Genomic DNA, 15,069 nt, shown 5'->3' on the forward strand with positions numbered 1-15,069 from the left:
GTGGTGCGACAATCGCGATGGTTTATTGTCCAAAGCGCAGGCGGTGTCCGCGCCTCAAAGGACGCCGACAAAGCGCCGCCGCGGCCGGCATTAGCGGCCCGCTTTGATGCCTCCACCCCTCCCTAGGGCTGCCTCTGCCACTCGCTCACTCATTTTAAGTGGAAATGTGAAAAAATACACATAAGGCTTTTCAGGCTGCGCTGTAAGCGCTGTTTTTATATTCCTCATAGTAAACTTTAAATTTTGCATATGCAATGTGAATATTTCATTTAATTGACTTACCTGGTGAGGAATCTTCCTGCGTTATAATCATCTTGTGGGCACATCAAAACCTCAATTTTAATCCCTTTGTTTTCAGTATAGATTTCTTTTTTTTATGTTAATCGAGAAGATATTAAGTTGAGATACAAATTGTTTATCGGCAGCCCTGCCCCCCGCAGCCCTAGCTCAAAGTGAGTGTGTTACTCTTTAACCTGCGCGATTCGCGACCGGCTAAACTTACCACTCCGCTAAATAAAGTTAAAAGGCTCCTCTGGCTTTGTCTCGGCTCGCCTTTGATGTGCGCCGAGAACGTGTCCCTCCCGCGCGCCCTCGGAGCCTCCCCCGCGCTCGCCCAGACCCACCCCGCTCTCGGCTCTCGCAAACAGTTCACCGCAAGCTGAAACTATTGCCTTTAATGTCTTTTCCGATATACCCTCGTACGATTGATTAGTACGTTGCGTAGGTATTTTCAAGGAATCGGTCCGATCAAAGTGGCCGCGTCCTTTTGACGACGAATCTCTCTGAAAGTGAACAACCCTTATCGTTTTGATCTTCGTCTAAAGCATCGGCCGTTTGATTTTACCTCAACTACGAGATGACAAAGGCAAGATTTTGCACCTTGCCCATTCTAGTGTTTAATGTTTGTGAGTTGACAGCTTTTGGTAAAATTTACCAAAATAAGATCGCATTATAAATATTTTGTGCCACAATCCTTAAAATATTGACGGGTCAAATTCATTCATGTCATACATTTTTAATAAATGTTTTTATATTAAGGAGTATTTTATATTGATTGTCGTAGCTTGGTGCTTACAAAGTAAAGGTGAGACACAAAGCTTTGTAATAGTTAATTAAATCACGAAGCAGAGACAAAGGAAGTTAGATCCAATAACGTGCACACGTCTCTCCTCTCACTCCAACACCTCGCAACTGACGAGTTTGTGTTAATGTTACATTTATACTATGTCCTTTCTTATTTACAAATTACTGTTCATTTTTTCTGCCATTATCCCACTCTATGTGAGTCACCAAAATTTCGTCTTCCACATAGATGTGTCATTCGTCGTCTATCGTCACCTTTCGCACAGTCCATCCATTTCTTCTCTTTACGACTATAATGTTATTAAAATTTAAAAGAAAATGATTGTAGGCAGGCTTTGCCGTAGTTTCATTATAAGCACAAAGTGACGCCTCCTTTGGCCAATATATTCAATATGTTATACTCGAGTCTGATGACATAGAGAGGTGACATATTAACTATATTTCGCCTCACCCATAACTTAATCTCTTTGTAAAATGAAGCTACTATCTTCCGCCGTTTAAAAAGGTTTTTGGTTATTTTTTCCTTACAATTATTTTTTTCTTTGAAGATATTCGAGCATAATCATGTTCCTTTATTAATTTTATGATTTAGCAACATAGATACTAAATCGATTAATATGAATTCTTTACTATGAACATGTAAAAAAATGGTTTAAGATAGATAAAATTGTCGTTTATCATTTTTATTTGTCATACGATGATGATTCGAGGTGCCCTGGTACCCGACAGGTATTACGCCGGTCCGAATAAACCGGTGACGCGCCGGCTTTGCGAAAATTCAATTAGTGTAATAACAGCACAGTTCCATTATAGCAATCAAAGGAAAACGGGAAAGTTTGCGCACATCAAAGAGTCGCTTAGTGCGTGCTCTCGGCTAATGATAGCGGGCGACGCGGCCCGATCTATCGACCCATGTCGCCTTTGCTACTGCTCAAATGTTGACAACTTTTTTATTTTTTTTAAAAGTTTAAAATACAGTGTCTGTAAAATGTGGTAAAAACGCAGCCAACGATGACCGCAACTGATTTAAAAATGTTACGAAAGTCGCACGCAACTTTAACAAAAAAAAAACGCGTGGATTAGAAAAACGTGAAGAAGATTTAGAAGACTATGGGAAAGGCCAGCAGCATCTCACTTAACGGAACAAACGGAAAACCTTAAATATGTCTATTTTACCTTTGTTCTCGGAGGAAGTTGTAGGTACGTCATTATATCGTAAAGCTAAAATTGGTAACAAAAATGAGTCTTAGCATACGAAACAAGAGAGCGTCAACTTCATATTTTGCACCGTTATGCTTAATTTCATAAAACATATCGGAAATATTTTATCCATGCTGGCTCACTCTAGGTCCAGCTAAAGCGGTCTATGGTTACTGCCGTCTATGGCGGTTTATGGTGAGCTAAGTGTTATTCGTGGTGTGATGCTAATCAGCTCCTGAGCATGACGTGATAATTTTGTTAAAGAACGCAACGGTCCCCGCTCCGTACGATGGTCACACGTCAAATTGTTAATTTTATGATTCCAACCGTTATAAAATGTTATAAAACCTAAAATGTTTGTTTGGAAATTTATTATACTTTGTGGTATTAGAAATTACAAGATTTACGGTTTGATTAAGCGTTATTAAGTTGGTCCTATTGTTATTTTAGATAAACTAACTGTAGATTTCCACTATCTAAATTTCTATAAAAACGTGGAAAGAGAACTAAATTCATGACAATATATTTTTGTGCAACTTATTTTAATATGTTGCGAAAAGCAACAAAACGCTGTGAAATAAAACTGTCAAATACGGCCTTTGTCATAAAATTTACGAATAGAATTAATATCTAATATCTAAACTAATAAAACGTGTTTTATTGTGATATGATATTTTTATTATCTATAACAGGGGAATCAAATTCCTAACAAATAACATTTCTATTATAATTGTTTTGATCGAATTAACGTTATTGCTTACCTCCGCCGTCGTCTGATCTACGCCGAAACAAACATAGCCGCCACCATTGTCGCGAACTGCTAAATCTCTTTGATAATTATAATACATTCCATCCATTTGTTAATCGAAAGAGATTCGATTTAATTTGCTGTTACAATTGAATGTCTTATATATCTCGTACAATATTCCTTAATTTAATTCTCAACTGAACTTTTACTTGGTAACATTGCGAGAGATTTGTTAAAATATAATTAAAAGTGAGACAAAATTATGCATAACTTACTAGTAGCTTCAAAAAGTCTTCATTGAAAAAGTTTTAACATGCTCCACGTTGTTCCAGATACATTTTCAACAAACAAACGGATCCGACAAACGAAAATGCAGCGGCAGTAAGCTGCCACACAGGTACGGGAATTAGAAAAATATTTGAATAAATTTTTAAACTTTCAGATTTAAATGTATTTTGGTTTATTTTTTAATTAAAAATAGCGTAAAAAACTTGTCCAACGAAATTGTATTTCCCGCCAAGAATCTAGTTTTCTTATGTTTCGTCTACTGACATCTAGTGACACATTCTAACAATATGCAAATTACCCGCCATTTCCTTGTTGCTCGACGCAGGACTAGATGGCGCTAGTTTACGTAGTAATTCCGCTGTCATGCATTCATCCATCAAAAATGACAAGTGTCAAACTCGTGTCGCTGTTGTATACAAAACCAAATCGAGCCAAGCTAATTTATTATTTATTTCCAAGAAACTTTTCGTTTTTATGTCCTCGCCTCATTTGCTAAAGAAAGTGCCGTTCTGCTGCAGTGAGTAAGTGTATCAAATTCTATGTAGTCTTTCACTCATTAATGTTCCATAAATATATATCCATAAGATCCTTCCGGGTTTCCATGTAAGATATCTGTGTTTACAACCGCGGGGTATTATTCGGGATGCTGGGCACTTACGAAATTTTGAGAGGCGTCGCATGATACTGCTCTAGCTTACTTTTCTTTATCGAATCGTATTCGGCGGCAACTTTCACGACTATAGTTCTTTGTTTACAACTTGTTTCCCGTCTTTATTTTTATAGCCCACAAATATTTTTGGTCATTCGATCTCGTTTAGATTATACACTCAATAGAATGAGCAAATATTGAATAGGTTATGTGGGAAAAGTTTACTTAGATAGTAATTTATTTTACAAATAATAAATGTTAAAACTACAGTTAAAGTAAACACTATGTATTTTGTAATATAAAACACATTTAAAAACTTTCTATTTACACAAACTATATTATTAGTTCTCACAATGTGTATAAGATATGGTTAGTATTGATTTGTAGTTATAATAAACCCTATCATAAACACTGGCACTACACAATGTGCGAGGGCCGGAGCAATGTTCGATCGGAGCCCATTGTATTACACATTCAGCCTCCAGCCCTGAATCCTTCACTCGGATCACTGACGGAGCACTGCGCAGTCGTGCTTTCTCAACTTAGCTTCCATAAAAAAAATATTAATATCCAGTGTTGTTATACCATAGACTGTTTTTTTACTATAAAGTTCCTTCTACTCATTGTTTGTTTAAATACAATGAATATGGTAAGGCCTTTATAATTTTTTTGCCCTTTTTCATAAATGGTTTATTGAACCATGAAGTTATGATTTAATTTGTTATGACATGCTCTTACTATGCTGTACCTTTTTTTTTGTAATATTATAAAGATATTTAGTGAAAGGAAATTTTTAATTTTTGATCGGAGTTTACTTTTAAACTTTTTATAATAAACTTAAACTATTTTGTAATTTGATATGCTTTAATATGAGTGAATTTAGTATAGTGATACGCATTGTGAAAAGATTTTAACAGCCGTTGCAAAGCTGATGTTTGGCTCTGTGCTCCGATCGATGACGGAGACTCTTGACTTTGGACCGCTGCCTCATTTTTATTTGCTGTCTCTCTCCAACTTGTGCAAATTGTATGAAAGGCTTGTTGTATTTTGCCCTCTGCGTTTGGATTATTGATTTTTTTATAATGCTTGGTACGCTCATTCTGTGAGTCGGGTGAAATGTGTAATTATTGTTCGGTAATATTGAAAGAAAAACTGACTAAAATGGATATAATAAGAATGGTATGGAAGAAAAGGAGACAGTTTAAGTGTTGTGTAAATGGTTTTAATAGTTTTTCTTACAAAATACGCAATTTTAGTAATTTTTTTTGATTGACATCCCTTAGTTATGTCTTATTAGTGTGATAGGAGTTTTTTTTTCTGAACATTGTTTATTCTTTCTGCTACTTGTAGAAACTTACTTAAACTACATGACTATAACTTGATTTTCTAATGTTTAAGTGATAATTTTGATGTGAACTATAGTAGTAGATATATGTAGATTATATTATTGTATTATGGTTTGATAAATATATAGATTTATTGTTTGTTTGTCAGTTGGTGTCTCGCCATGCAGCGCGCGGGTGGGAGCAGGGCCTGTGCGCCATGAGCCACACTCCTATAGGCGGCCACCCGCAAGGTAAATCAAACAAGTTATAAAAAATCTATTCCACAAGATTAGATTCCCTTGTCCTTGAAAAAAACTGATAGATTTTAATGGTGGTGTTTCTGGCTTAAAAGCTGCTAGTTATGATTATTTGAGATAAACCAAGCCGTTTAGAATACATTTTTATGGACATATAAGTTGAAAAATTAAACCCTTCCTGATCCTAACAATTTATTTCATAATTTTGTAAGTAGTGGTTTCTTTATTTGTACAATTGTAATAGTTAAAAGTTTTTGTATTGTTAACATATAGGTTGGGAGCACAAGCTTGCAGACAGGTCGTCGCTGCCGCCGGCTTCTGGGGAGGAGAGGAGCAAATCTCAATCCAAACATGTCTTCACACACCCACACCTCTCTAAGTGAGTCACTAGCACATTTTTTTTATTAATTTTATAGGTTTTTATGCGCATATACTACTGTTACTATGAAACTATTTAAATTTATTTATTAAAGATATTTAATGAAATTTAGAAGTCTAAATAGAATTATGTTTAAAATAATGGATTCCTTTTCAATACTCTACATGTTCCTAGGTTAAATTTTTACAGCTTGATATCTGTTAAAAAAATTGTCATCTCTATTTACTAGTGTGTTTGTAAATATATATTTATACAGGCCATGGATATCCACTAATTAGGGTACATATACACTTTAAGTATTTGGTAATAATGTAGGTATTTGTATGTCAGGATGGGAGCGGCGGCGTGGCGCGAGGAGACGGAGGGCTCGTCGGGCAGCTCGCCGCGCTCGCCCACCTCGCCGCCCTACATGCGCTGGGCGCGGACACTACACGACCTACTCGAGGTAACCCCTCCACCTTCCCTCTACACACACACACACACACACACCTTGCCCTTCTCACTCTCATACACTACACTTGAGTCTTAAGTCCAAGCGAACAGTTGGGATGACCAGTGTTTCGTTAGTGGAAACGTATACTAAACAATGGTATCGTGTATGTACTAGGATGCGGAGGGCGTGCGTCTGTTCCGCAAGTTCGTGTCAGGCGCGGGCGGGCTGCACGTGGACCGCCTCAACTTTTACTTCGCCGTGCAAGGCCTGCGCCAGGAGACCGAGCCCCCCAAGATACGACAGGTCGTCTCCGCTATATACAAGTTAGTATCTATTATATACTATAACTAATAAATATATCTTTTTCAACAAAGCTCAAAACGGTTGTTAATTTTTTTGTCTGTTTGTCAAACTGTCTATGACTCCATGCGCACTTTATTTCCAATGTAAATCAATCTTTATATTTGTTATCTTTATTACAATATAATCTATCATAAAATATGAGGGTCAGTCAAACACTGCGCAAACGAAGACGCGGGCAAACTAAGTGTAAAATATTCGTTTATTGTAGATTCCTCCGCAAGTCGCAGCTAGCGATGCCCGAGGAGCTGAAGCAGCGCGTAAAGCAAAGCCTCAAGGATGGCTCCAACATCGAAAAGACAATCTTCGATAACATGGAGCAAGAGGTAAAGCGCCACAAGTTACATTGTTATGATTTTGTATACAACACTTTTAACTACACGCAGAAATATATACGTTTAATGTTTTAGGTGACGCTGGCGATAACGGAGACGACGTATCAAGCGTTTCTACGCTCGGAGGCGTACGTGTCTTATGTGAGCGCAGCCACGCAGCCGCTCTCCTCGCCTGATACAGAGCCACCGCACAGAGACCTCGCTGTGAGTTCCCTTCTTACCTCTTTGTCCCTTTGTACACAATACACACATGATCACATTACACATGTCATCTTTACAAATGTTATCACGGTGTTCAAGTATAAGCCTTTATGTTGGTTATATTTAATGAGGCAAATGGTAAAATAGCGAATAGACTACTGTTCGTAGACCTTTACATATTTATATTAAGTGTCCAGGTTATCTCTCCTTGCTTTTAATGGGTAAAGGAGAGAATAAACCGAAATAGGATATATTTTCCATATTAGGAAAAAGGACGTAGGACTAACATATGGCCTCTATGCGCTTCAGACATGCCTTAACATAATTATACGTTTGGATCTAAATTATTTACAGTTTTAATAGTTATGTTTAACGTGTATTGTGTTTGTCAGTCTCTGGGGTGTGGACTGGCGACGCTACACGAGGGGCAGGAGTTGAGCGCGGGTGGCGGTGCGAGTGTTGGTGGTGCGCCCGCGCGACTCACGCACGACGCCCTGCTCGCCACGCAGACGCGCCGGCTGCACTCCGACACCGCGCCGTGAGTACACATCTGTACACTGTACACACACCAACATGCACGTGTTATTACACGACACTGATTACACTGTTCATCTTCACAGTAAATTACACAAGACAATACATGTACAGTAAAAAATACTTCTTTGATGTTATAATTATTTGCTTTGTAATATTAATTATACATAGTTTGTTAGACGAAGTAGATATGTAAGTGTAGTTGTCATTTTTGTTTCAATGTGTTCATTATTCATAGTTTTTTTTTAGTTTCACTGCTAGTCTAATACACGTTTTATTTAACGAGTGACCCCGCAATGCATGCACGTCCCAGCGTGTAACGCCTTTCATTTAATTTTAATTTTTAATAATTTTATCCCCTAGCAGCTTAACTGATGTGTCCATTGTATTGTTTTGCCCCCATGTTTGTTCCCTGCCTGCATGTTCGCTGACTACGATTGTATCCACGCTACACTGTTTTTACCACCTGACTTTATCCCTTACAAATATCCTTCGATACTTTACGATACATCAAATTTTACAATAACGTATACATTGCGTGTATACACCACATCCATTGCTTTCCTGTCTTAAACTCCTATACGACGCGCGTATTACGATGTATCACGTGTTGCACCACATCCATTGCCCTTCGTCCCCGTCCCGGTGGTAAGAGCAGGCACCGCAAGCGGTCGGTGTACAGCGCGCACGTGTCGTACGCCGGCTACTGTCCCGCCTCGCGCCAGGATTCGGAGCGCGCCAGTCTGAGCAGCGGCCGCACTGACAGCGATGCTGTGTCCCTCTCCGGCAGCAGCGTGTGAGTATACCTCCATCTCGCTCTCAACACCTCTCTATTGCAGTCACTAAATATCTGACATTCGAAGATTTTTATATAGGGCTCAGTTATGACACAAGTATTTCTTAAATAGCAAGGTAAGTGTGTTTTTTCTTATTATTAGCTACGAAGTTGGTAAGTATATAAGTAAGTAAATAGACGTGAGCTTAACTAGATTTTTTTTTTTTTACCTACTAAGTTGCATTTAGTTCCCCTTTCACACACACAGCTTTGAAGCAAACACTAATATCACAATGCAAATCATAATCATACGATACTCATAAGTAACTGGTACAGCGTGTCTGATTTACAGACAGCGCCATCTAGCGATTCTATTACATCAAGTTTGTATGACAACGTCCAAAGAATTCATGATATCGTTTTTTGTGTTCATATGATAGTGTTTTATTGCAGTGACGGCATGGCGGTGCGCGGTCGCGAGCCGCGGGAGTCGCGACACCGACCGCGGCTGCACGGCCTCGACAGACATGCTCTCATCAACAAGGAGCAGGACACCGCCATGGTGAGCAGCACGTACAAACACAACATGTGCACACATATAACTACAGAAAACACAATCTCGCTTTAAGATTACTTACAAAATTAAAGAGTCTGACGATCATTTAAAAGTATGAAAACTGAACCTGAAGGCCATTTGTTGTTGTGAATGACACTTACTTGAATTTACGTGTAAGCTTAGTAAATGTGTTGTTATAAGTGTTACGTGTTGTGCAGGTGATACCGCGCACACAGCGCGTGCAGTGCGAGCAGCTGCGCGCGCTGCCGCCTCAGGAGTTCGCCGCGCTCCTCACAGAGAAGCTGGAGCGTGTACGCCGCGACATCGACGCCAAGGACCGCCTCGAGAGGAGGCTCGCTGAGGTACTAACCCGCCCACAACAACTGCTACACCCACTGCCGTATATATAGTGGTTAAAGAAATTTCTTTCTGCAGATTTTTTATGAATAAATCAATACTTATCATATCCAATTTGTACTAAAGGGTACTTTTCGTAAGTAACAAATCTGAATGTTTGAGTGACGTATACTTACTCTAGCATACAGCATACCCCAAATCATTAAGCGGTCTCTCTAATAAGAAATCTACCATTGAAAGTTCTTCTTAGTGCCTACTTTACGATATTAAGTACGACAGCAAAAGAAATAATCATATGTTTACAGGGTGAGGGCGAAGAGCTGTCAACGCAGGCGCTGCCACCGCAGCTGGTTGCCGCTGCCATCCGTGAGAAGCTGCAGGTCGACGACGACAACGACCAAGACATTCTCGGTCAGTCACACAAATATACCTCATCTTTATGTATAACATTCTCGTGTCAATGATAGTTACCATACTCATCCGAAACGTCTTGACCGATTCTTATGAAATTTTATATGCATGTTTAGTAGGTTTGAGAATCGGCTACTATCTAATCCTGCACGGACGGAGTTGAGGGCGACAGCTAGTAAATCTGTTTTTTTTTTATTAAATGTAATGTGACTTTTCAGATCAGCACGTGTCTCGTGTGTGGTCGGAGCGTACTCCGGGCGCGTCACCGCCGGGTGGGCGGCGCGCGCGCGGCCGACACGCCCCGCACGGCACGCACGGCACGCACAGCACGCACCCCGCCCACTCAGCGCGGCGCGCACCCTCCGCACTCTCCGCTGACTCGGGACACTACGACGCGCCCGAGGGAATGCATCATCCACACTCACTGACACGCAGGTTTGCATTTTTACTATATATTTAGTTGAACAAGCATTTTTTTTTACATTTTAACTAAAATTACTAATAGTTTGTATGGGTGTTTTTATGGATCGGTCTAAAAAGCCGAAAACTAACATGTGTTTGTTTTGTGAATATTATATAAAGTGCGAAATAGTAATATTAAGTTGTAAACAGTTTATTTTGTACGTCTTCGCCGAATTATATTTGCGATTAATAGCATTTTAATTTGAATAACACAAGTTTTTGTAATAATAAAGCATGCGAAGTGTAAAGACGTGTACTCTTTTCCAGCGCACTGTATTAGCGCGTGCTTGCGCCGCTGTAAGCGCGTATAAGCCGCGGTATAACGCAGCTCTAAGCCGCCCCTTCAACGTGACACATAGGTGATTCATACTTGGCAGAATGTAACGCCGTGCAGTTGGTTTCTTTGCTGTTCAATTGAAATCTGATTTGGAGCTTAGTGACGTTGAGGAGTTATCTTAGAGCGATGCGTTTTACTTTTTATTTCGTTTTTAATTTAGTTGTAAGCTTGGCGCATGTTCGTTGTCGTAGTTGTGTGTCCGGCTTGTCTTTATGGAAGTTCATCGTTGTTGCGGTACATTAAAAAAAAGTAATTTGAGAGAACGAAGAATCAATTCAAATTTACCTTTTCAGCGGTTTTTTTTTATTTATTTGCTTTAGTTTGGTGTGAGCTGTTGAATTTTTGACATGTTTAAAAAATTTACATATGATATTGGAATACACTGAATTGGAAGAAATTAAAACACATACTAAAATATGGCAATTCAAGTTTTTGTTTTTATGATTAGTTTACTTTTATTTTATTAAAATCTATTGTGTACTTAATGATCTAGTCGTTTTTTTCAGATCGTTGTCAAAGAAAACGGCGACGGAGCTGACGGACAGCGGGGTGTCTGTGGTGAGCGAGGGCGGGGCGAGCGGGGCGAGTGGGGTGGAGCCTCGCATCCTGCTGTGGATAGCGGAGGGCTCGGAGCGGCTGGAGCGCCTCGAGCGTCGCCAGCGAGACCTCTCGCGTGCCTCCAGCGCAGAGCGGGACGAGCCGCGCCGCCGCGACCGCCAGCCACCACGCCCACGGTACCTACCCACTGTACTTAGCACGCATCTAAACAACGCTAAAGTGCTGCTATCTCAATGTTAAGTGACCGCCAAATATTGGTATCTGCATTTGCTATCAATTCTTAAACACATGACTTCGCCCAATTAGAAAAAAAAATTTTTCGTGCATAGCCTAAAAAAAATATATAGTCTATGTCATCCGGGGATAGTGTAGCTTCCCAACAGTAAAGGAATTTTTCAAACCGCTCCAGGAGTTTTGGGGCCTACTTAAAGCAAACAAACAAATCTTTCCTCATTAAAGTATTAATATTAATACACAGACAAAATAGTTGATTAAAGGAAAGATTTAATTAGTATTATCTTTCTGCAGTGGTGGGGGCGGGGGCGGTGGCAAGGGCGTCGCGGGTTGCGCGGCGGGGGCGGCGGAGCACACGGTGGTGGTGGTGAGCTTCCTGGACGAGGCGGTGCCGTACCGCTTCAAGGTGCCCTCCGTGCCGCTCACACTCAAGACCTTCAAGGATTATCTGCCAAGGAAAGGAAACTACAGGTACTACGACCTTATAAGTTTTTATTTATTTAAGCTTTTCTACTTTTTACTTTAAAACTTTTTTTTTACTTCTACAAGGGTCAAACAAAAATAAATATATAATTTTAATTAAATTATGTTTGTGTTATCAAAATATGAAAATATATTTTTTATAGATATTTCTTCAAAACGGAGTGCGCGGATCTGGATAACACGGTGATCCAGGAGGAGGTGAGCAACGACGCCGACACGCTGCCCATGTACGAGGGCAAGGTGATGGCGCGCGTCAAAAACATCGAGTGAACCCCGCCCACAACAGCTCGCCCCGCCCACAGCCACGCCCCCAGCCCCGCCCCAGTCACTGTACAAACGTCCTTGTTGCCGATAACTATATAAATGTATAAAGTAGGGCGAATTTTCTTTAAGCTGGCGTTATAACGCTTATAAGACAATTTATAGAAAGAGTGTCATGAGTGTCATTCTTTGTGCAAGCAAAAATCACTTCTGTGTGAGAAGAAATTCAGTGAATTATGTGCGGTATTCGCATGCAGTGCGTCGCCCTGTCTGTCCGCTACACTACACTGCGCCTTGTTGATGTTGAAACGAGTTTAGGAAGAACTTAATAAAATTTTGCATGTTACTAATTCCAGTGATTTTATTTTCGTACAGAAAAGGATTGTTTATATGATTTATTTACTCTATGTTTTAAGTCTTGCCAGTTTATAAAAATGTTTACAAATTGCAAAGTTTTGTAATGAAGAATTCTTCATTTGATTATATTATTATTTGTAGATTTATTTTACGGAATACCGTAGTTATATTTATTTGTTAAATGACAAATCGAGTGTTCGATGTACAATATAATATTTTTTTTTTAATATTTAAAATAATATAATATTAACTCAGTATTGACACGCTCAGATAATTGAGCTATATTCAAATCTATTGATTTAATGTTTGCAGCGAACGAAGAGTTTAATAACTAATTTTAGCCACAGACAGGGCAATAGACATTTTGTAAATTATTTATTAAAAAAAATAATTACGATAGAATTAATCATAATAGTTATAAATGACGAATGTTGTAATATAAAATCGGTTCCTCGGCGTCAGTTTTAGCCTTTTTACGTTTTTTTTTATTTCGGAGCTAGTTGAGTACGCTTACTACAGTACGATATCTATTTTTTTTTCAAACCGTACGCATTTTTTTTATACCTAGTGTTATATGAATGACTGCTTAGTTTGTATATTTCATCTTTAAATTAGGTGTTAACAAAATGTTTTTGTTCGAATCAAATTATTGTATTCGTTGAGTGCGAAATTGGATGTCGAAGTATTTTTTTAATGAAATTAACGTCCCAGAGTGATAGATACTGTAATCTTATTTATTACTGTGTTCTTTTAATTCCTAATACAATTTATAGGAAATAATTAAAAACGCTCATGAAGTGAGTTTAAAATTATATTAAGTACAATTTACTTTTGCAAAACTGTTCATATCTTTTTAATTATATAATTCTAGAACTCACTTCATTTGTAGTTCTTTTAAATTAAATAATTTCGTGTCAATTTCATATATTATCACATTTTTAATCATTATCGTTTATGATAAGTCGAAAAATGTCGTAAAATAATATTTGAAAATGAACATATGTTTCTTACAACGTTTTTTCCGTTATTTTTAAATAATTTACAGTATCTATCAGTCGCGGTCTGATGATCCGAAATTATGTGAATAAGCCTTCCAATGCATGATGGGATCTCAACAAATATAACTATCGATAAAGTTACATATAATCTAATGAATTGTGTTTAAGTGGACACTAAATATAATATCCGCTCTATGCTGTGAATAGGTCTATAGTGTCAGCAGTGAGGTTGGAATTCCTTCGTATAGTAAATCTGTCTATAACCGCCTTTATTATTTCTACTACGTGTTGTGTTTAATACGATCTAAATTTTTTTAAATTAATATCTGTTTTGCAACGTTTAATTTAACAGAATTTGTAGTAAAATTAATTGAGACGAGAATCAGTAATGTAATAGACCGAATGACAACCTTGAACGGTGACTAGTCTGAATTCGTTCTGCGCTTGACATCAGCGAAATCGTTCATTCGTTCGTTTAATTACATTCAGAGGCTCTAGCACGAATATTTGTGACAAGCGCCTTCGTAATGATAAAATTTTTATGACATTTGTTCGCTTACTTAGCACCGTACGATATGGGCGCTGCATAAATTTTGTCCATGACGTCACGAAAACGTTTTCACAAATATACGTGGTAGGCCCTCTGTAGAGGTTTCGCTGTGAGCAGGCGCAGCGCGTCTTGTCCATGAATAGTACTTATTTGATGTAATGTAAGTAAACTAGCTTGTGTCCGGTCCACAGCAGTCGCACCGACGAATGCACAATATTGAGAATAGGGTGCGTAATCATGTGCCTTCAATGTTAATAAAGTTTTCATATTTGATGCTTCTAATTAGTTTTAAGGTCGATTCAAATGTAAATATAGATGTAACGCTACCACCATTCGAAATCTTTAATATTCTTATTTAATTCTTTGTTTTATTTATTGTGTAATGCTAGCCGCGGTGCAGACGTGTCAGCGTTCCGACATTTACTTTACAATTTTTAAACACAAACCGAATTAAAGTTATCTGTTCTTCCATCTTTCATTTTTTTTCAACTAAAATTTAAAGTACTGTTTTATACAGATTTGAATTTCAGTTACAATGTTGGCAAGCCGCGTCTGCGCCGCGCACAATTTGTCCAGTCACGTCGACAGTGCTCCGTACATAGATGAACTATATCGTTTTTAATATATTAAGGCACTTTCGGTACTCAGTAGCGTCTCGAGTACAATCTCGTTAAATGTTCCGAAAGTTTCAAATTATGTCGAAATTAAAGCTTGTTGAAATGTTTTACAAGATTAGTTGTAATTTGGACAAAATTAATCGATTTGTAATTATATTTAGAAAACACTCAGTGATTTATGGCGCTACGTGACCATTGGACCGTTGACAAATCGAAAGTCGTACGATATATATAAAATGTTACAACAAAACATCTCTCCATTTGTATATTATTAGCGACTATATATTGTTTTTCATCTTTTTGCCAAATCGTACAACTTTC

General features: G+C 38.4%; 1 protein-coding gene across 7 annotated transcripts in view; it reads left to right on the plus strand.

The window, feature by feature from the left end:
• Window positions 1-12,773, plus strand: part of Axn (protein axin) — a 62,496-nt gene extending 49,723 nt beyond the window's left edge. For 5 of the 7 annotated variants that reach the window (XM_013317029.1, XM_013317027.1, XM_013317031.1 and 2 more), the window contains 16 exons: window positions 3,364-3,428; window positions 5,463-5,544; window positions 5,824-5,929; window positions 6,260-6,374; window positions 6,537-6,685; window positions 6,934-7,048; window positions 7,133-7,261; window positions 7,651-7,796; window positions 8,451-8,588; window positions 9,021-9,129; window positions 9,342-9,485; window positions 9,786-9,891; window positions 10,110-10,326; window positions 11,197-11,424; window positions 11,777-11,953; window positions 12,109-12,773. In XM_013317029.1, coding sequence (XP_013172483.1) covers window positions 5,511-5,544; window positions 5,824-5,929; window positions 6,260-6,374; window positions 6,537-6,685; window positions 6,934-7,048; window positions 7,133-7,261; window positions 7,651-7,796; window positions 8,451-8,588; window positions 9,021-9,129; window positions 9,342-9,485; window positions 9,786-9,891; window positions 10,110-10,326; window positions 11,197-11,424; window positions 11,777-11,953; window positions 12,109-12,235 — 2,040 coding nt within the window. In that variant the 5' untranslated portion in view covers window positions 3,364-3,428; window positions 5,463-5,510 and the 3' untranslated portion in view covers window positions 12,236-12,773. Of the gene's footprint in view, window positions 1-3,363; window positions 3,429-3,698; window positions 3,841-5,462; window positions 5,545-5,823; window positions 5,930-6,259; window positions 6,375-6,536; window positions 6,686-6,933; window positions 7,049-7,132; window positions 7,262-7,650; window positions 7,797-8,450; window positions 8,589-9,020; window positions 9,130-9,341; window positions 9,486-9,785; window positions 9,892-10,109; window positions 10,327-11,196; window positions 11,425-11,776; window positions 11,954-12,108 lie in introns of those variants that run through there. The other 2 variants (XM_013317032.1, XM_013317033.1) reach the window with 2 other exon arrangements.
• The last annotated feature ends 2,296 nt before the right edge of the window (window positions 12,774-15,069 follow it).

Source organism: Papilio xuthus, unplaced genomic scaffold (genome assembly GCF_000836235.2).
Source record: "Papilio xuthus unplaced genomic scaffold, Pxut_1.1 DF826945.1, whole genome shotgun sequence".
Lineage (NCBI taxonomy): Eukaryota > Metazoa > Arthropoda > Insecta > Lepidoptera > Papilionidae > Papilio > Papilio xuthus.